The sequence below is a fragment of the Hyperolius riggenbachi genome, chromosome 7 (genome assembly GCF_040937935.1).
Source record: "Hyperolius riggenbachi isolate aHypRig1 chromosome 7, aHypRig1.pri, whole genome shotgun sequence".
Classification (NCBI taxonomy): domain Eukaryota; kingdom Metazoa; phylum Chordata; class Amphibia; order Anura; family Hyperoliidae; genus Hyperolius; species Hyperolius riggenbachi.
This window is the reverse complement of record NC_090652.1, coordinates 292,297,782-292,319,524: the sequence shown is the minus strand read 5'-3', so window position 1 is coordinate 292,319,524 and position 21,743 is coordinate 292,297,782. Positions and strand designations below refer to the sequence as shown.

General features: G+C 50.9%; 1 protein-coding gene across 1 annotated transcript in view; it reads right to left on the bottom strand.

Annotated features, from left to right (window-relative positions):
- Positions 1–21,743, bottom strand: part of LOC137525872 (protein mono-ADP-ribosyltransferase PARP15-like) — an 83,822-nt gene that overhangs the window by 46,410 nt on the left and 15,669 nt on the right. Inside the window, exons 2-4 of the mRNA XM_068247085.1 lie at positions 10,472–10,625; positions 4,253–4,315; positions 1,371–1,550 (exon numbers count right to left, since the gene is read on the bottom strand). Coding sequence (XP_068103186.1) covers positions 1,371–1,550; positions 4,253–4,315; positions 10,472–10,601 — 373 coding nt within the window. The 5' untranslated portion in view covers positions 10,602–10,625. The remainder of the gene's footprint in view (positions 1–1,370; positions 1,551–4,252; positions 4,316–10,471; positions 10,626–21,743) is intronic.

The following is a 21,743-nucleotide window of genomic DNA, read 5'->3' as shown; positions in this document are numbered from 1 at the left end:
GAAAAAAGGCTCTGGTCCTTAAGGGGTAGTGTAATGATCTGCTCTGCTGTCTGCACAGGCAGACAGCTTTTTGACCATTTTTTAGGTCTGAGTGCTGCAGGTCTCTGGAAAAAGAGACCTGTCTTCACTCTGCACCTTTCAGAGTTGCTGTTCTGGTGAGGAATTTGCATCCACTTGTCATGCAAATTGCTTAGATGCTTCCTTTGATGGCTTGCAGTATAAATACCATTGCCTCCCAGAATTCCCTGCTGGTCATGAAGGTTTGTTCCTGCTAACTTGCCTGGAGTCTCAGCCCTCTGCTCATTGCAGGCTATTATTGCTAGCTTAGAGTAGTAATCCTTGGGGAGTGCTCCTTGCATTCCTATTTAGTGCAGTCAGGTTTGTGTTAATATTTGTACTGCCTATTCTGTCTTGCCTTGTCCTTGCGATTGCACTGTCGCCAGCGGTTGGCGGTAGTGAATCGTTCTGTCTGTTTGGATCGCATTTGCCCTAGCGTTAGAGGCGGTGGATCTCTCTGTATTCTGTCTTGGAGCTTAACCTCGGCTGCGGTTGCTGGTTACTCCTGTCTGTCTTGTTGTACGGATCGCACTCGCTCTTGCGGAAGAGCAGTGGATTCTTTCAGTCCTGTTCCTGTGTACAGATCGCACTCGCTCTTGCGGAAGAGCAGTGGATCCAATCTGACTTATTCCTGTTTGTTTGTCCGGAGCAAACGCTTGCTGTTGCCTGAGGTAAGGCAACCGATTCGCAAGCGTTTGTTATTTGTTTGTGTTTCTGGGTTCATTTGTTAGATAGGGTTGGTGTGTTTTGTCTCTGTTGCGCTTCTCGTGCGGAGACCGCGCCATTAACGTGTTTTGTCGCTGTTGCGCTCCTGCGGCGACCGCGTTTAGATAGCGCGTTATTTTCTTTGGCGTTCTGATCATTGTTTTCTGTGTCTTTCTTGCCACCTCTATGCTCTGTCTTTGCTCAGTCTTGTGTCGCTATTAGCAATCGCCATTCTTGCGATTGCTTCCCAATTGGTCTTCGCTGTTGTGTGTTCACCGTCGCCAGGTGGCAACTAGATTGGTGGACATACATACATTCTGTCTCTGTGCTCACTCTCTTTCACTAGCCACTGCCGGTGGGAATTCTCCCTCTACAGGTGCACTGCACCACAGCTGGGTTCTGTTATTCAGGCATTTGTGGAGGATTTCCGCAGTGTCAGTGCACATCTTGTGCGCTGACCACGGAGATAATTCCTCAATCGTTACAGGTAGAAAGACTGTGGTCCTCAAGTAGTTAAATATCATTTGGTGTCATTTCCAAAAGCACAGGGAAACAAGGGGACAGGTACTTTTTCACACTGTTGTAAGCATGCTGGAGGCCCTTCTTACCTGTTCCGATGGCTGGGAAAGTAACAATGGTCAGTTTGTGTTGGTCGCAGATCTTCAGAGCTTTCTTCACAGATGATATAATGGTGGCTGGAGTTACATTGATCAAATGGATGATTATTTCGCAGTCTAGATCACCAGCAGCAGTCACAACAACTCCATCTTTTTTGAGTCCACCTGAGACTTAGGAAACAAGAATTTATTTTATTTTTTACATTTCCTTAGCTATAGAAGACTTCCTTTTGATTCATAAGATCCATAGGATAGAACAAAACCCTTCTTTATTTATACCCAGACCATTTGGACACTGCTGTGGGACAACTTAGGTCCAGTTAACGTCATGCCACGGTTGCATGACCTTGTCGTGCCTGGCGAATAAAATGATCTTGACCTTGTCGTGCCTGGCGAATAAACTGATTCGGATTCATTACAAATCAGATGAGGTCATATAATATTCAGGTGGGAAATTGTCTGCTCTCCCTCCTCACCCCTACAATACTCGCACACATGGGCATGCACAGGAGGTGGTTAACACCTCCCTGTGCCGAGCTCCCCTTCTCCCCCCCCTTCTCCCCCCCTACCCCTCCAGAAGCTGAAGCTGGCAGTTTTGCTGCCTCTGGTCGCACAGATCCCCCAATTTCCATTGAAGGAGTTGGCATCTGGCCATGTCTTCTTCTGGTAGAGATGCCAGTCACCCCAGTCTTTGCTACTAACCACCCACTTATAATGTTCAGAAGAGGAGAACAAACACCCTTACAAACATAGAAATAACATTTTTGATAACGTAAAATCTGTACATAAAATATGACAAAAACTATAATTTTGCAAGTTTTCTAAAACTAACACTTTAAAGATGTTAACTTCCCTGCTTTGGGCACCGTATTACCGATAAATGCATTAGCGTCTATGGCGGCGCTCAAATCGTCCATTAGCCGCCTGCACCCTTTTCCTGCTACCACAGTATGTATTAGAATTTTTAACACGGAACATCTTACCCATAGGTTCTGAACTAGTCCACGGAGGATTCTCAGATTTCATTTTCAAAAGCATTCCCTAAATGGAAGCAGCACAGTCCAACTGCCAGACTAGTCGCATGTAAGTCAACAGGTTAGCTGACAACTTTGAATAGATCCTTTCTAACAAGTGCTTTTGACAATTAAAGAGGACATGAAGTGAGGGATATGCAGACTGCCATATTTATTTACTTTAAAGAGACTCCAAAGAGAAGCCAATTTAAAAATGGCTTTTTACCTTTTATTTATGTTAGGCATGTTTGCTCCTGTTAAAACGCCGTTATCCCGCGGCAGAACAAGGGTTTTTTAACCTTACCTGGCGTTCTATTAAAATCGCCAGGGAGGCTGCGGGAGGGTTTTTTTTTTTATAAAAAAAGAACGATTTCATGCAGCCAACTGAAAGTTGGCTGCATGAAAGCCCACTAGAGGGCGCTCCGGAGGCGTTCTCCCGATCGCCTCCGGCGCCCAGAATAAACAAGGAAGGCCGCAATGAGCGGCCTTCCTTGTTTTGCTTCCCTCGTCGCCATAGCGACGAGCGGAGTGACGTCATGGACGTCAGCCGACGTCCTGACGTCAGCCGCCTCCGATCCAGCCCTTAGCGCTGGCCGGAACTATTTGTTCCGGCTGCGCAGGGCTCAGGCGGCTGGGGGGGACCCTCTTTCGCCGCTGCTCACGGCGGATTGCCGCAGAGCGGCGGCGATCAGGCAGCACACGCGGCTGGCAAAGTGCCGGCTGCGTGTGCTGCTTTTTATTTGGCGCAAATCAGCCCAGCAGGGCCTGAGCGGCGACCTCCGGCGGTAATGGACGTGTATACTCGTCCATACCGCCAAGGAGGTTAAACCCCAAATCCCCTGGGGCACACTGTGTGGGGAGCGCTTCCTTGAGAGGCAGAGCTTTTGGCTGCAGCTCTGCCTCTACTCATGTCCATCAGTGCGCATCGGCGCCTCCACCCGCCCCTCTCAGTCTTCTTTCATTGAGAGGGGCGGGGTAGAGGCGGAGATACGCGCTGATTGACGCACATGGAGGCAGAGCTACAGCCGAAAGCTCTGCCTCCCTGGGCAGCAAAATCCACAACCAAGAAAGTTGCGGATTTTGCACAGGGGATTTGGGAGTAAAAAAATCCTCGTTCTGCAACGGGATAGCGCCGTTTTAACAGGGGCAAACATATCTAACAAATAAAAGGTAAAGAAGTCGTTTAAGTGCCTTCAGAGTCTCTTTAAGGGCCATTTTACACTCAATATGTTGCATCGCGTTCCATTTTGGCAAATGAGGTACAACTGAACGCAACTCAAAAAAGACAACTGAAGTGAGAGGGATATGGAGACTGCCATATTCATTACCTTAAGCAATACCAGTTGCTGGGCAGTCACAGACCCTGAACAAGCATGCAGCATATCCGGTGTTTGACATTATTGTCAGATCTGACAAGATTAGCTGCATGCTTGTTTCTGGTGTTATTCAGACACTACTGCAGCCAAATAGATCAGTAAGGCTGCCAGGCAACTGGTATTGGCTCCATATACCTCTCACTACAGTTGTCTACGTGTAAAAGAGCCCTTAAAAACCAGCTGCCTGCTGATCACCTTCCACAAACAAAAAAATCTGACAAGGTTAGCTGCATGCTTGTTTCAGGTGTGCGATTCAGACACTTCTGCAGACAATGATCAGCATCGGAATCGGCATGGTCGGAAATGAGAATTTCTGCAGATTCAGAAATCAGCATTTCCGACCATCCCTACCTATAAATATACTGCTGCTTATTTGGCAATAAATACATGATATAGTGAGATGCGGTTTAGAATAATATTTACAGTGCAAAAAAAAAAAAAAAAAAAAAAAAAAAGAGGAATTGATGTGGTAAATACTAAATACCCAAACGTGTGCATTCTGTCTGTACTGCGGGTCCAGCTGCAGCGAGAATGGATTTAGATACCCCTGGAAGAAAAAAAAAATTGGAATTGGAATAGTTGCAGATTTCCATAAGACACCACTGTATCTGCCCAGTTCACAAGAGCAATGAGCAGTATGCAGAGCGCAGCAGCCAATCAGAAGTCACCTTTTACTTGTCTCATCTGGCTTTAACCAATTAAATAAAATCAGTTTGGTTCAGTGGCGGCTCCAGCTTCAGATTTTTGGGGGGGCTCAAAGGGGGCACGAGGGCTGGCAGCCTGGGCTTGGGGGGGGGGGGGGGGAATTTGCGGCGCGCGAAGCGGCGAAAATTTGGGCGTGGTCATGATGTCATGTGGGCGGGGCTAACTGTAATGTAGGTGTACCAGCTAACGTAGTTACATGAAAAAAAAATGAAGTAAACGCACATAATGACAGGTAGCCTTTCACCAGTAAATGCACATAAGAATCAGCTTTTCAGCAGTTAATGCACGTAATGACAGACAGCGTTTCCTCATTAAATGCACATAAGAGACAGCTTTTCACCAGTTAATGCACATAATGACAGACTGCGTTTCTGCAGTAAATGCACATAAAGGGACAGCTTTTCACCAGTTAATGCGCGTAATGACAGACAGTTTCCCCATTAAATGCACATAAGAGCCTGCTTTTCACCAGTTAATGCATGTAATGACAGTTTCCCCATTAAATGCACATAAGAGCCTGCTTTTCACCAGTTAATGCATGTAATGACAGACAGTTTCCCCATTAAATGCACATAAGAGACAGCTTTTCACCAGTTAATGCATGTAATGACAGTTTCCCCATTAAATGCACATAAGAGCCTGCTTTTCACCAGTTAATGCATGTAATGACAGACAGTTTCCCCATTAAATGCACATAAGAGACAGCTTTTCACCAGTTAATGCATGTAATGACAGACAGTTTCCCCATTAAATGCACATAAGAGACAGCTTTTCACCAGTTAATTCACATAATGACAGACTGCGTTTCCGCAGTAAATGCACATAAGGGACAGCTTTTCACCAGTTAATGCACATGACAGACAGCATTTCCCCAGTAAATGCACATAAGAGACAACTTTTCACCAGTAAATGCACATAATGACAGACAGACAGTGTCCCCAGCATAGGTAGCCAGGTGTATAGCTGTCCCCAGTATATGTAGTCAGGCTGGTTGTGGTGGTGGGCTGGGGGCCCCAGGGCACCTCAAGCCTGACTGGTGGTGGGCTGGAGGCCTCATGCCTGCGTGGCTGGTGGGCTGGGGTCCCAGGGAAGCTCAGGCCTGGCTAGTGGTGGTGGGCTGGGGGCCCCAGGGCAGCTCAGGCCTGGCTGGTGGTGGTGGGCTGGGGGCCCCAGGGCAGCTCAGGCCTGGCTGGTGGTGGTGGGCTGGGGGCCCCAGGGCAGCTCAGGCCTGGCTGGTGGTGGTGGGCTGGGGGCCCCAGGGCAGCTCAGGCCTGGCTGGTGGTGGTGGGCTGGGGGCCCCAGGTCAGCTCAGGCCTGGCTGGTGGTGGTGGGCTGGGGGTACACTGGGTGGGGAGGAGGGTACCTGTGGGTGGGGAGGAGGGTGCCACTGGGTGGGGAGGAGGGTGCCAGTGGGTAGGAGGAGGGTGCCAGTGGGTAGGAGGAGGGTGCCAGTGGGTGGAAAGGAGGGTGACACTAGGTGGAGGAGAAAGGTGCCAGTGGGTAGGAGGATAGTCTCAGTGGGTAGGAGGAGGGTGCCAGTGGGTGGGGAAGAGGGTGCCAGTGGGTAGGGGGGTCGTCAGTGGAGGGGGGAGAATGCCCGTGGGTGGGGAGGAAGGTGCCCTGTGTGTGAGGAGGAGGGTGCCACTGGGTGGGGAGGAGGGTGCCAGTGGGTAGGAGGAGGGTGTCAGTGGGTAGGAGGAGGGTGCCAGTGGGTAGGAGGAGGGTGCCAGTGGGTGGAAAGGAGGGTGACACTAGGTGGAGGAGAAAGGTGCCAGTGGGTAGGAGGATAGTCTCAGTGGGTAGGAGGAGGGTGCCAGTGGGTGGGGAAGAGGGTGCCAGTGGGTAGGGGGGTCGTCAGTGGAGGGGGGAGAATGCCCGTGGGTGGGGAGGAAGGTGCCCTGTGTGTGAGGAGATTGCCCTGGGGAGAGAAGACAGGAAGAAAATGATCGAGGCGCCAGCCACGCTAATAAGGAATGCGAGAGCCTACTTTATTCCTCCCTCCCTCCCTTCTTCTGAATGCCCCCACCTGCTGTGAATGACGGTCCCCCCCGTAGGCAGTGTGTGCGGAGGAGAGCGGAGCGGTAGGTCCTCTTACCGCAATCCATGCTCACCGGCAACTAGTCTCCTGCTTCCTGTGACGTCATGGTAAACAGGAAGCAGGAGACTAGTTGCCGGTGAGCATGGATTGCGGTAAGAGGACCTACCGCTCCGCTCTCCTCCGCACACACTGCCTACGGGGGGGGGAGACCGTCATTCACAGCAGCTGGGGGCATTCAGAGGAAGGGAGGAGGGAGGGAGAAATAAAGCAGGCTCCCGAATCCCTTATTAGCGCGGCTGGCTAACAGACTTGCGGTGGCCACGGCCAGCGGGGGGGCTTTAACAGGGGCTAGCAAGTTGCCAGCTGGGGCTGAAGCCTGGGCAAGCCCCAGTGTAGCGCCGCCACTGGTTTGGTTCCTGTACTGCACAATGCCCATCTGTTTATAGATTAGGTTGGAATCTGACTAGCTGTTGTAACATGCAAATAAAGTTTAAAATGTTGGGAGTACTGCAGAGATTCTGTTTAAAAGGACATGTGAAGAAAGAGGGCTATGGAGGTGGCCATATTTATTTTCTGTTCAATAATACCAGTTGCATGGCAGCTCTGCTGATCTATCTATAGTTGTCCACATAGGCACCACTTAAAGAGAAACTCCAACCAAGAATTGAACTTTATCCCAATCAGTAGCTGATACCCCCTTTTACATGAGAAATAGAATGATTTTCACTAACAGACCATCAGGGGGCGCTGTGTGACTGATTTTGTGCTGAAACCACTCCCACTAGAGGCTCTGAATACCGCGGTACTCCTGGCAAACTGCCACAATGTAACAATGTTCACAGACAGGAAATGGCTGTTTAGAGCTGTCTAACAGCCAGAACAGCTAGAAACGCGTACGTTAAAAAGGGGCGCTGGGAAAAAAGGGCGCCGGGTTTTTAGCGATAAGCATGGATAACGTTTAAAAATGTATTGTACTGTATTTCGTTTAAAATTAATGTTTTTTAAAGTTATAAATCATTAAACAATGTGCATTAAATCGGCAATTGTAAAAACGTTAATCTTTCGTTTAAATACTGAAACGTATAATAACGTTAAAAAAAAATAATTACTAAGTAACCCTCCCTGTACCTACCCCTAACCCCTAGACCCCCCTGTTAGTGCCTAAACCTAAGACCCCCCTGTTGGTGCCTAAACCTAAGACCCCCCTGTTGGTGCCTAAACCTAAGACCCCCCTGTTGGTGCCTAAACCTAAGACCCCCCTGTTGGTGCCTAAACCTAAGACCCCCCTGTTGGTGCCTAAACCTAAGACCCCCCTTTTGGTGCCTAAACCTAAGACCCCCTGTTGGTGCCTAAACCTAAGACCCCCCCTGTTGGTGCCTAAACCTAAGACCCCCCTGTTGGTGCCTAAACCTAAGACCCCCCCTGTTGGTTTTTTCGTTTAAAAATAATGTAAAAAAAAAAAATATACTGTTTTTCGTTTAAAAATAATGTTTTAAAAAAAATATTGTACTGTTTTTCGTTTAAAAATAATATTTAAAAATGTATAAATCATTAAATAATGTGTAATCATGAGAAGCAGTAATAAAACATTAAGTCTCCGGGCGCCGCTTTTAAAACGTTATTTTTCACCGGCGCCCTTTTTTCCTATCGGGCGCCCATTAAACGATATTTATTATAGGAGTGAATGGCGGCGCCCGATTTGTCCACTAGCCTCAGGCGCCCGAATTTACTGTTTCCGCTAGAAACAGCTACATAACATGCCCACAGTAACAATGTCACCATGTAATACATGTCAGAATGTGAATCTGGGAGAGGAAAGATTTTACAATGAGCAAACACTGACTAAATCATTTATACATAATTATGGTAAAAATGAAGCACTTTTTTTATTACATTATTTTCACTGGAGTTCCTCTTTAAGTCTAACTGAACAAGGATACACTTGTGCGTGTGTGCGGCTGCCACTCATACCCAGCGGTATTTCCGTGTCAGCGGTTGGGGAAGGGAAGCAAGGCTTCCCCAAACCAATCACAGTGCTGTAATGAATGGGCATGACCTGAATCAGGATTGTGTTTCTAGTGCTATCTGGGGGGGTTCTGTATACAACAGGGGTCCCCAACCACCCGGGCCGTGGGAAGTGTTGCACTGGGCCGCGGCTCTTCCCTGCCTCTCCACGTGCTGTAATGTAAATTTACTTTCAGCTGCTCGAGGCGATAATTTCCAGTCCTGCCCCCTGTGTTCTTCGTGCACAGTTATTTGCTGGGCGGAACGCCATGTTCCGCCCCATCAGTAACTGGCTGGCCCTGCTCTCCTGGCTGTGGTTGCGCTGATAGACAGTCGCACATGACTCTGCTCTCTCCCAGGACTCTTTGCGGCAGACTCGCTGAGGCAACAGGCGCAGATTGCGACTTGGCGGGCAATGTGTGTATCAAGGGAGCAGGCAGGAATCCGGGAATCTTTACTGCTGAGAGGAGTGCCCCTGTGGAGCAGAGGAGGTCACCCACACTGGTTGCCACCTTTCTGTGCGTTGAAGAACGGAGGTCACCAATGCTGGAAGCCACCTGACTGTGTGTGGAGCAGCGAAGGTCACCCATGCTGGAAGCCATCTGACTGTGTGTGGAGCAGCGGAGGTCACCCATGCTGGAAGCCATCTGACTGTGTGTGGAGCAGAGGAGATCACCCATGCTGGAAGCCACCTGACTGTGTGTGGAGCAGAGGAGATCACCCATGCTGGAAGCCACCTGACTGTGTGTGGAGCAGAGGAGATTAACCATGCTGGAAGCCACCTGACTGTGTGTGGAGCAGAGGAGATCACCCATGCTGGAAGCCACCTGACTGTGTGTGGAGCAGAGGAGATTAACCATGCTGGAAGCCACCTGACTGTGTGTGGAGCAGAGGAGATCACCCATGCTGGAAGCCACCTGACTGTGTGTGGAGCAGAGGAGATTAACCATGCTGGAAGCCACCTGACTGTGTGTGGAGCAGAGGAGATCACCCATGCTGGAAGCCACCTGACTGTGTGTGGAGCAGAGGAGATTAACCATGCTGGAAGCCACCTGACTGTGTGTGGAGCAGAGGAGATCACCCATGCTGGAAGCCACCTGACTGTGTGTGGAGCAGAGGAGATTAACCATGCTGGAAGCCACCTGTGTGTGGAGCAGCGGAGGTTAACCATGCTGGAAGCCACCTGTGTGTGGAGCAGCTGAGGTCACCCATGCTGGAAGCCACGACTGTGTGTGGAGCAGCGGAGGTTAACCATGCTGGAAGCCACCTGACTGTGTGGAGCAGAGGAGGTCACCCATGCTGGAAGCCACCTGACTGTGTGTGGAGCAGCGGAGGTTAAAGGTATGTAGGGAGAGGGGATCGATAGCAAGCCTGTGTTAAAAGGAAAAAGGCCCCTAAAAATGATTTTAACTTATCTGGGGCTTCTTGCAGCCCCCTGAGTCCCTCTGTGCCGACGACATCCTCCTGATCCTCTCTGGTTAGCAGCTGCGACTCACACAAATCTGGCCCCTAGCCATACCTAGATACCCTGCCTACACCTGTACCTGGCAACCTACGCCGCATCTGCTCCCCTAAATCCCCGGAACCCGCGACCTCAAAACGCCGTCTCCGCCCCCCAACCCTGCCCCCCCCCCCCCCCCCCACCAGTCCCCAGGGAAATGTTTGGTCTGGATAGCTGGCCCCGGGCCAAAAAAGGTTTGGGACCCCTGGTATAGAGTACTTGGGGGGCCCCATTGTAAAACTTGCATCGGGGCCTACAGCTCCTTAGCTACGCCACTGGCAGAAGCCCCAGGTAATTGAAACTTTTTTGTATGTTACAGGTTTCCATTAAATAAGTCAAACAATTTATGTTAGAGTTCCCCCGAACAAGGGCAACATTTATTACATGAAGCCCATGGTGGGCTAGATTACCCTTTAAGGAGGTAGTGCCCTTTGATACAAAATTCAAGAGCTTACCGAAGTTCTGATTGAGCTTCTCATTGTTCAAGTTGACTATGGCGTCTGTGGTTTCATCTGTTATGTCCCCCTGTTTAAGCATCACAGAGGTGTTGCCTACCTTCACTACCTCAGGACGGTTGGCAGCCATCTGCTATCTGGGCTTTGTCCACTTCTGGAAAAGAATCAGAACATAAATCAAAAAGGTGAAAGTGTCATTTTTAAAATCAGAACTTTGGGTACAAATATTATAGTAGAATAAAAAATGTTAGCTCAATGACCTCTGCAGTGGCCTGCAGAACTGTGGAATGAGGATACTGCAACTCAGTGGCATAGCAACAGGGGATGTAGAGGTCGCATCGGGGCCCCTGGACCAGAGGGGTCCACCTTCATCTATCTTATTAGCTTTACATTGGTGCCATGCTGGTAATGAACGCCTCTATACGGTCATTGTATAGTGGTAATCCTTTAAACTTTCCTTACTCTGATTACACCTCTCTGACACTGTAGCAGTTTTGAGGCTCCATATCAATTGAGTGCTTGTGCGGCTGTGCCCCATGTAAAACTCGCACTGGGGCCCCAAACTCCTTAGGTATGCCCGGGGAAGACTGATCATTCAGGCACTCTGGCATAGACCGAGGGCCCGCCAGTGCTCATTGAGGAGGAGGGGAGGCAGCGCAGTGAAGGGGGAGCAGTGTGCACAGCAGTGGGGAAGGGGAGGGGGGGGGGTCTCACCCCCCCCCCCCCCCCCCCTCACTCTCCCCTTCAGAATCTTGTAGCGTCGGCGGCTATCAGCATGCGGGGACTTACTGCACTTCTCTTCAAGCCGCCGGAGGAACCTCTGCGCGCCACTAGTCTGATCTACTTAAGACCAGACTAGCGGAACACAGGCGCTCCCTCCAGTGGATGAAAGAGAAGCGCGGTAAGTCCCCGCATGCTGATAGCCGCCGACGCTACAAGATTCCGGAGGGGAGAGGGAGGAAGAGGGAGCCCTAAGGTGAGGGAAGAGGGGGAGATGTCCCCCTTCCCCACTGCTGTGCACACAGCCAGTGGTGCTCAGCAGAGCTCGAATATTCGAGTAGCTCGAATATTCGAGCTCTTTTTCAGCTATTCGAGCTCCGAATAGCTGGAGCTATTCGAATGGGCTATCCGAGTACACTCGAATAGCCCATTCACTATTCGAGCTATTCGAGCAACCCGGCGCTATTCGAGCTCGGTACCGAGCTCGAATAGCGTCATAGCCCAGATTGATGTCCTTAGAGCCAATCAGAGGGCTCCCAGGCCCTCTGACGGCAGCCAATCACAGAGGGGGACCCTGGCCAGCCCCTACCCTATAAATAGCGGCCGCCATGTTCCGTTTCTCCATGCTTGCCTGAGACTTGTACAGAGAGAGAGTTGCTCCTTTGTGCTTTGGCTTAGCAAGTGCTCTATTGTGATCATTTACCTAGCGTTTTTGCTCACCTACACCTGCCATATACACCTATATTGTTGTTAGATAGACATTGTATTTTAGTTAGTAGCTTGTGTGTTACATTAGAGACAGGCAGCTGCTGCAAGCTTACAGGTTTAGGCCTCAGGGGGGCCTTGCCTCTGTGGGCAGCTGTCCTCTGTTTATTTCTCTCATCTATACCAGTATTTCTGCTGTCCTTTACTAATAGTATTGTAGTTATACTGTACTAGGAGTAGGACACTCACTGACTGTCACTGTTTATAGGCTACTAGCTAGCTCCTGCGTGTGTGCACTCACTCACTGTCTGTGTGTACACACACTCTATTTCCTTCTGATTACTGATAGATTATTGTTAGTTAGTTGTACTTACTTACTACTTACTCTTACTGTACCCGTAGGGACACTCACTGTCACTGTTCATATAGGCTACTAGCTCCTGCGTGTGCGCACTGCACTCACTGTCTGAGTGTACACACACAACACACACTCTATTTCCTTCTGATCGCTGATTGATTATCGTAATTAGTTAGTTTTACTTACTGTTACTATTTACTCTTACTGTACTAGGAGTCTAGGACACTCAGTCACTGTCCATAGGCTACTAGCTCCTGCGTGCGTGCACTCACTGTCTGAGTGTACACACACCACCCACACTCTATTTCCTTCTGATCGCTGATTGATTATTGTAATTAGTTAGTTCTACTTACTGTTACTACTTACTCTTACTGTACTAGGAGTCTAGGACACTCAGTCACTGTGTTCATAGGCTACTAGCTCCTGCGTGCGTGCACTCACTGTCTGAGTGTACACACACCCACACTCCATTTCCTTCTGATCGCTGATTGATTATTGTAATTAGTTAGTTCTACTTACTGTTACTACTTACTCTTACTGTACTAGGAGTCTAGGACACTCAGTCACTGTGTTCATAGGCTACTAGCTCCTGCGTGCGTGCACTCACTGTCTGAGTGTACACACACCCACACTCCATTTCCTTCTGATCGCTGATTGATTATCGTAATTAGTTAGTTCTACTTACTGTTACTACTTACTCTTACTGTACTAGGAGTCTAGGACACTCAGTCACTGTCCATAGGCTACTAGCTCCTGCGTGCGTGCACTCACTGTCTGAGTGTACACACACTAAATTTACTTGTGATTACTACTGATTATTGTAACTGCTAGTTGTACTTCCTGACTGTTACTACTTACTTACTGTACTAGGGGACACTCACTCAGTCACCTCACCAACCAACCCACTCCATTAAAGTACCCCACTTTTCACCCGCCCTTTACAAAACTTTTGTCTATACGCCCAAAACATTTAAGATGTCTGGAAGTGGCAGCCAGCGCGGTTTGGGCAAGGGGAAGGGCAGCAAGGGAATCAGGAGGAGAGGGAGCAGCATTGTGGCAAGCCGCGGCCGCGGGCGCGCCACCATGCACAGTTCCGCAGCAGCAGCAGCAGCGTCAGTGGCTAACATTCCTCCCATAGCCACTGGCCGTGGACGCCTTGGGCGCCGCCCAGCAGGAGCATCTGACACTCACGCTGCAGAGACACAGCAGCAGCAGCGTGTAGCACCTGCTCCCATTTTCCTCCAGCCGGGTCGGAAACGTCCCATTGAGGAAAAGGATGCAGACACTGTGGTGCAACTCATGACGGAGGATGAGCAGCCCGCCATCAGCTCTGCATCCGAGGCCTCCACCCTCACCACCACCACCACCACCCCTGTTCGCAGCAGCCGCCCAGCAGGGCCTGGGGAGGAGGCCAGTTCACCGTCAGTTGGCGACCTGTCATTCAGCAGTCTTTTGACCCCAGGCATCATGAGTCAATTGTCTGCTGTTGTTGGCGATTTTGAGGAGGAGATGCTGATGGGCACTTTGGGGGATGAGGGATTGGACAGCAAGACTGTGGCGACAGTCAAGCAGCCCATCCATGCATCAGGAGAGGAGTTTGGGGGGTCCTCATCCCAGCAGGACATGTTTCAGGAGGGGGAGGATGATGATGACCCGGTGACAGACAGAGACTGGGTGCCACCACCTCCAGGGGATGTCGTCCTCAGCAGCTCTGAGGAGGAGGAGGAGGATGCTCTTGTGGGCCTTGCAAGGAGGCGCATCATTGCAAGCATTGGCAGCAGCAGTAGGCAGGTCCCACAGCCTGCTGGTGTCTCAGGCTCAGCAGCAGCAGCATCTGCCAGTACCACCACCAGCCGCACCCAAGCCCCCCAAGCCCCCCCCCCAACCACCACAGGGAGACAGGCAGCAGCGCTTCCATGCCGTAGGGGGATGTTTAAGTCACCAATCTGGCGATATTTCACCATGCCCACTGTGTACAGCAAGTACGCCACTTGCAACCACTGTCAGCGGAAGTTGAGCAGAGGTGCAGACCCCTTAAAGTTCTGCACCAGCTCGCTCATCAACCACCTTGCGGCTAAACATTTCCACCAGCATGAGGAGTTCCAGAGGCTGAAGGCATCTGGTGCTGGCAGTGGCACCACACCCATCACTGCACAGCCTTCAGCAGCAGCAGCAGCAACAGCAGCCACCCGCCCTCCTGCTCCTCCAGCAGCACCAGCAGGAGTGCGGAAACGCACTGCTCCTCCCCCCTCTGCAACTCCTGCCGCCGACACTGAGGCCTGTTCTGGCAGCCAGTCCTCAGTGGCCTCCTCTGCTGTGTCTGCTGATTCCCGTGTCAGCAAAAGGCCACGCCAGAGCCTTTTGAGCGAGTCCTTCCAGGGGGTGGTTAGGGCTCTGCCTCCCAGCAGCCGTCGCGTGCGGCAGCTGAACGGCTTGCTGGCACGGGCCATGTGCTCCCAACTCCTGCCGTACACGCTCGTGCAGGAGGGGAGCGACATTCGTGCGCTGCTTGCTTGCGCAGCCCCAGACTGGCAGCTCCCCAGCAGACACTTCTTTGCCCGCAAGGCCATTCCTGCACTGCACCGCTTTGTGATGGCCAATGTGGAGCGAGGGCTGGAGCACGCGGTTGGTGAAAGGGTCCACGTCACCATGGACTCCTGGAGCAGCCGCTTCGGGACAGGCCGCTACCTGTCCTTCACTGTCCACTGGGTCAGCTTGGTGGAAGGGGGTGAGGATGGGAGAGCAGCAGCGGGCACAGCAGCAGCAGCAACACAGTGGGTGGTGCCACCCCGCAGGGTCAGGGGAACTGCAGCAGGTTCCTCCGATCCTCTGCCATCCTCCGGCACACCTGGCCAAACCCCCCGCCTCAGCAGCAGCGTGAAGGCCCGCCACTGCCAAGCGCTGCTGCACTTGGTCAGCCTTGGGAAGACCAAGCTGACGGCAACCCATGTGTTGGCCAAACTCCAGGAGCAGGAGAGGATTTGGCTGACCCCCAGAGGCCTCAGAGTCGGAGAGGTGGTGGCCGACAATGGGGCCAATCTGGTTGCCGCAATAGACAGGGGAAACCTGACCCACATCCCCTGTCTTGCCCACGTGCTGAACCTGGTGGTGCAGAAGTTCCTGCGCACCTACCAGGGGATGGGCGAACTGCTGGAAACGGCAAGGAATGTTGTGCGTCACTTCCGGCGCTCGGCTGCAGCCTGTGCGAGCCTGGAAGACGTGCAAAAGGAGCTGGATCTGCCACGCCATCGGCTGATCCTTGACGTTCCGACTCGCTGGAACTCCACCCTGGCGATGTTGGAGCGTCTGGTTGAACAGAGGCACGCTGTCAAACAGTACCTTGCCCTGGCCACTGTTTCCGCAGCTCAGAGAAGGGACAAGACCAGCAACATCCCGTCCATCGTCCCCGATGATGACTGGAGGCACATGCAGCAGGTGTGCTTTGTGCTGGCTCCCTTCCTGCAGGCCACAAACATGGTGAGCAGGGACCATGCTATGGTCTGCGAGTGGGTGCCCCTGGTTTCTCTGCTGAACAGGGCCCTCGATGCTTTGCTGGAACAGGGAGCGGCAGCCTTGGACCAGCAGGAGCGGCAACCAGCTGTGCAGTCCACCTCTGAGGGGGAGGAGGACTTGGTGGAGGTCCCTGACCTGGCTGCTGATGAGGGGGATCAGCACAGCGCAGCTGAGTTGGTGCGGGGGTGGAGAGAGGATGAGGCGGCAGAGGAGGAGGATGAGGACAGCACTGACGTCGATGTGCCAGCAGACGTGGCCCGCCTCTTCCCAATGGCAGCGCACATGCTGACGTGCCTGCGCAGGGACCCCAGGGTGATCCAGATGAAGCAGAGGGAGGACATCTGGATCAGCATGATGTTGGACCCACGCCTCAAGGGGAAGTTGAGCCAGTTCCTGCCGCCTGCAGGAGGAGACCCAGCGCAACAAATAAGGAGCTTGCAGCAGGCCCTTGTTGAGCGCTTGGAGGAAGCCTTCCCCCAGCCTTCCACCCCCACTGTCCAGCAGCCAGCACAGAGGCAGCAGCAGGTGCCTGCATCCAGCAGCAGCAAGCGCCCCACAGACCTGCTGTCTCTCAGCCACGAGCTCTACAGGACTGTAGAGGCTCCGGCAGCAGTGACTAGAGAGGAGATGCATGCAGCAGCATCCTCCTCCGGTCACAGCCAGCGCCTGACCCGCATGGTGGCTGACTACATGGGGTCGTACAGCGGGCTTGACAGCGATGCCCCTGTTGATCCCATGGAGTATTGGGTCAAGCGCATGGAGATCTGGAGCGAGCTGGCGCAGTACGCCCTGGAAGTGCTGTCCTGCCCCCCTTCCAGCGTGCTGTCCGAGCGCTGCTTCAGTGCAGCTGGTGGCGTGGTCACCGAGAAACGCTCACGTCTGTCTCACAAGTCTGTGGACAGACTGACGTTTCTCAAGATGAACCAGGCGTGGGTGGAAGGCGAGTTCCTGGCCCCTGTTGTCGGCGAGAGGGGGACATGAACTGGCTGCCGGAACCATCGTTAATGTGCCTTACCACCCTTCACCACCTCCTGGCTCCTGCTCACTAAGCCAGCCTGGTTCACTTTGACTATTACGTCGCCTGCAGCCACACATTTTACACCTACAGTGGGCTGCTGTGTACTGCCCTTCTGCTGTCTGTCTGTGTTTCCCACTGCCAGGGTACACAGAATTACCTTCTGCTGCCACTCTGCCACCAGCTATTACGTCAAACAATAGCTATATTGGTTGCAAAACCAAAACCAAACAAACCATTAAAAAAAAAAAAAAAAGGTTTAATTTTTCTGAGGTGCCCGGGTTGAAAACTGTGTTGTCCCAGTTGTGTATTGGACACAATGTGGGCTGCACGACCGCTGTCTGGGACCTCCTGTTGTGTTTATTTACAGCCCTGGTATCACCGCTAGGTACCAGGGCTATTATGTCACGCTGCCTACCTGCTGCCACACTCACACTACTAGTGATGCTCAAATACCCCTTTTTAAAATTCGAGTTTGGTCGAATTCGAATAGTAAATTATTCGAGGTCAGTCGAATATTCGAGTCGAATAATTTTTACTATTCGATTCGACCTCGGACTTCGAGCTCACTATTCGAGTCGGTATTCGAGCTCACTATTCGAGCTGACTATTCGAATTGGCCTTAAATAGCTTCCAACACTTGTTTTGAGGGTGAATGATGCAAGAAACATCTTTTTTTCCAAGTAACAACAGCAAGTGATTATGTGGGGATGTTCCTTTAAAAAAAATGTGGAAAGAGAAGTTGTGTCCTTAATTTTGTTCAGTAGTGTTACTGTATATACTTGTTCTTCTTCTTCTTTATCTTTCTTCTTCTTCTTCTCGATCTTCTTCTTCTATATCTTCTTCTTCTTCTATATTGTCTTCTTCATCATCTTCTTCTTCTTCATCTTCTTCTTCTTCTTCATCTTCTTCTTCTTCTTCATCTTCATCTTCATCTTCATCTTCATCTTCTTCTCCTTTTTCAATATCGTCTTCTTCTTCTTCACGTATTTCTCTTTTCAATTTTTTTTTTAAAGAAATGCAGCTATTTTTGAGCGTAACAAATAGCTGGTGGGCGCACGCATGTTGGAAGCGCCATTGTATGTGCTCCCTGGCAGTGGAAACACAAAGACAGCAGGAGGTAAATTCAGCAGCAGGAGGAGGAGGATGAGTGTGTGGCAGCAGGCAGTCAATGAGGCAGGCAGCTCGCCGTGACATAATAGCCCTGGTACCTAGCGGTGATACCAGGGCTGTAAATAAACACAACAGGAGGTCCCAGACAGCGGTCGTGCAGCCCACATTGTGTCCAATACACAACTGGGACAACACAGTTTTCAACCCGGGCACCTCAGAAAAATTAAACCTTTTTTTTTTTTTTTTAATGGTTTGTTTGGTTTTGGTTTTGCAACCAATATAGCTATTGTTTGACGTAATAGCTGGTGGCAGAGTGGCAGCAGAAGGTAATTCTGTGTACCCTGGCAGTGGGAAACACAGACAGACAGCAGCAGCAGGAGGAGGAATGGAGGAGTAGGCGAGCAGCTATTGTTTGACGTAATAGCTGGTGGCAGAGTGGCAGCAGAAGGTAAATCATCTGTGTACCCTGGCAGTGGGAAACACAGACAGACAGCAGCAGCAGCAGCAGGAGGAGGTATGGAGGAGTAGTGTGAGTGTGGCAGCAGGTAGGCAGCGTGACATAATAGCCCTGGTACCTAGCGGTGATACCAGGGCTGTAAATAAACACAACAGGAGGTCCCAGACAGCGGTCGTGCAGCCCACATTGTGTCCAATACACAACTGGGACAACACAGTTTTCAACCCGGGCACCTCAGAAAAATTAAACCTTTTTTTTTTTTTATGGTTTTTTGGTTTTTGGTTTTGCAACCAATATAGCTATTGTTTGACGTAATAGCTGGTGGCAGAGTGGCAGCAGAAGAAGGTAATTCTGTGTACCCTGGCAGTGGGAAACACAGACAGACAGCAGAAGGGCAGTACACAGCAGCCCACTGTAGGTGTAAAATGTGTGGCTGCAGGCGACGTAATAGTCAAAGTGAACCAGGCTGGCTTAGTGAGCAGGAGCCAGGAGGTGGTAAAGGGTGGTAAGGCACATTAACGATGGTTCCGGCAGCCAGTTCATGTCCCCCTCTCGCCGACAACAGGGGCCAGGAACTCGCCTTCCACCCACGCCTGGTTCATCTTGAGAAACGTCAGTCTGTCCACAGACTTGTGAGACAGACGTGAGCGTTTCTCGGTGACCACGCCACCAGCTGCACTGAAGCAGCGCTCGGACAGCACGCTGGAAGGGGGGCAGGACAGCACTTCCAGGGCGTACTGCGCCAGCTCGCTCCAGATCTCCATGCGCTTGACCCAATACTCCATGGGATCAACAGGGGCATCGCTGTCAAGCCCGCTGTACGACCCCATGTAGTCAGCCACCATGCGGGTCAGGCGCTGGCTGTGACCGGAGGAGGATGCTGCTGCATGCATCTCCTCTCTAGTCACTGCTGCCGGAGCCTCTACAGTCCTGTAGAGCTCGTGGCTGAGAGACAGCAGGTCTGTGGGGCGCTTGCTGCTGCTGGATGTAGAGATGAGCCAAAATTTTCGAAATTTCGAACTGCTTTTATTACGAATGCGAAATTTAACATTACGACCCAAATTCGTAATTTCGTAATTAATTTTCAAATCGTAATTTACAATTTCGTAATCGAAATTTCACTCCCGTAATAACGAATTTCGTGTCTCCAACCGAAATTTTACTGTTTCAGGTTTGTAAGGGTTTCTATCCCTCTAGATGCCTAAAATGAATAGCCCAGCCAGCCAGCTCCTCCTCCTCCTCCTCCTCCTCCTCTCCCTCTCTCCCTCTCTCCCTCTCTCCCTCTCTCCCCCTCCCCCTCTCTCTCTCTCTCTCTCTCTCTCTCTCTCTCTCTCTCTCTCTCTCTCTCTCTCTCTCTCTCTCTCTCTCTCTCTCTCTCTCTCTCTCTCTCTCTCTCTCTCTCTCTCTCTCTCTCTCTCTCTCTCTCTCTCTCTCTCTCTCTCTCTCTCTCTCTCTCTCTCTCTCTCTCTCTCTCTCTCTCTCTCTCTCTCTCTCTCTCTCTCTCTCTCTCTCTCCCTCTCTCTCTCCCTCTCTCCCTCTCTCTCTCCCTCTCTCTCTCTCCCTCTCTCTCCCTCTCTCTCCCTCTCTCTCTCTCCCTCTCTCTCCCTCTCTCTCCCTCTCTCTCCCTCTCTCTCCCTCTCTCTCCCTCTCCCTCTCTCTCCTCTCTCCCTCTCTCTCTCTCCCTCTCTCTCCCTCTCTCTCTCTCTCTCTCTCCCCCCAGAGATCTGTAGTATTTCAAAACCATACTCACATTCATGACATGTCCAGGGATCAAACCCAGGCCAACCACATGGAAGACAGCTATGCTCACCACCATACCACCAAACACACACTAAATAGACTGCTAACCTAAATCTTACTTGTAGACAGTCATATGAGACACATGCTGGGTGCAGGGCTTTGTGATTGGACCATGGACCATGCGATAGAGTGAGGTGCAAAAATGAAATCATGCCTAGCAGAGGATGGTTTCACAATGCTAAATGCTAGGCTGGCTGTGGTGCAATTGGTTAGTGCGTCTGGCTGGTAACAGCAAGGTTACAGGTTCGATTCCATCCAGGCATGTCTTTTCCTTTTGAGTTCAACAGTTGTCCAAACACCGAGCACAAAGTTTTGCATGCGTAAAGTTTTACGCACGCAAAATACCCCATGGGGTTCAATGGCGCAGCGCGCGCACGCAAAAGGAAAAGACATGCCTGGATGGAATCAAACCTTGCTGTTACCAGCCAGACACACTAACCAATTGCACCACAGCCAGGCTAGCTGTGACCTAACTCTACATGGCTATCTGGGGCTCTGTTGGCTCTGTTTGGACAACTGTTGAACGCAAAAGGAAAAGACATGCCTGGATGGAATCGAACCTGTAACCTTGCTGTTACCAGCCAGACGCACTAACCAATTGCACCACAGCCAGGCTAGCTGTGACCTAACTCTACATGGCTATCTGGGGCTCTGTTGGCTCTGTTTGGACAACTGTTGAACGCAAAAGGAAAAGACATGCCTGGATGGAATCAAACCTGTAACCTTGCTGTTACCAGCCAGACGCACTAACCAATTGCACCACAGCCAGGCTAGCAGTGACCTAACTCTACATGGCTATCTGGGGCTCTGTTGACTCTGTTTGGACAACTGTTGAACGCAAAAGGAAAAGACATGCCTGGATGGAATCGAACCTGTAACCTTGCTGTTACTAGCCAGACGCACTAACCAATTGCACCACAGCCAGGCTAGCTGTGACCTAACTCTACATGGCTATCTGGGGCTCTGTTGGCTCTGTTTGGACAACTGTTGAACGCAAAAGGAAAAGACATGCCTGGATGGAATTGAACCTGTAACCTTGCTGTTACCAGCCAGACACACTAACCAATTGCACCACAGCCAGCCTAGCATTTAGCACTGTGAAACCATCCTCTGCTAGGCATGATTTCATTTTTGCACCTCACTCTATCGCATGGTCCAATCACAAAGCCCTGCACCCAGCATGTGTCTCATATGACTGTCTACAAGTAAGATTTAGGTTAGCAGTCTATTTAGTGTGTGTTTGGTGGTATGGTGGTGAGCATAGCTGTCTTCCATGTGGTTGGCCTGGGTTTGATCCCTGGACATGTCATGAATGTGAGTATGGTTTTGAAGTACTACAGATCTCTGGAGAGAGGGAGGGAGGCTGGCTGGCTGGCCTATTCATTTTAGGCATCTAGAGGGATAGAAACCCTTACAAACCTGAAACAGTAAAATTTCGGTTGGAGACACGAAATTCGTCATTACGGGAGTGAAATTTCGATTACGAAGGCATCTAGAGGGATAGAAACCTTTGCAAACTTTAAAATACTAAATTTCGTAATCGTAATTACGAAAATTTGCGTAATTTGCGAAAATTACGAAATTTCGATTA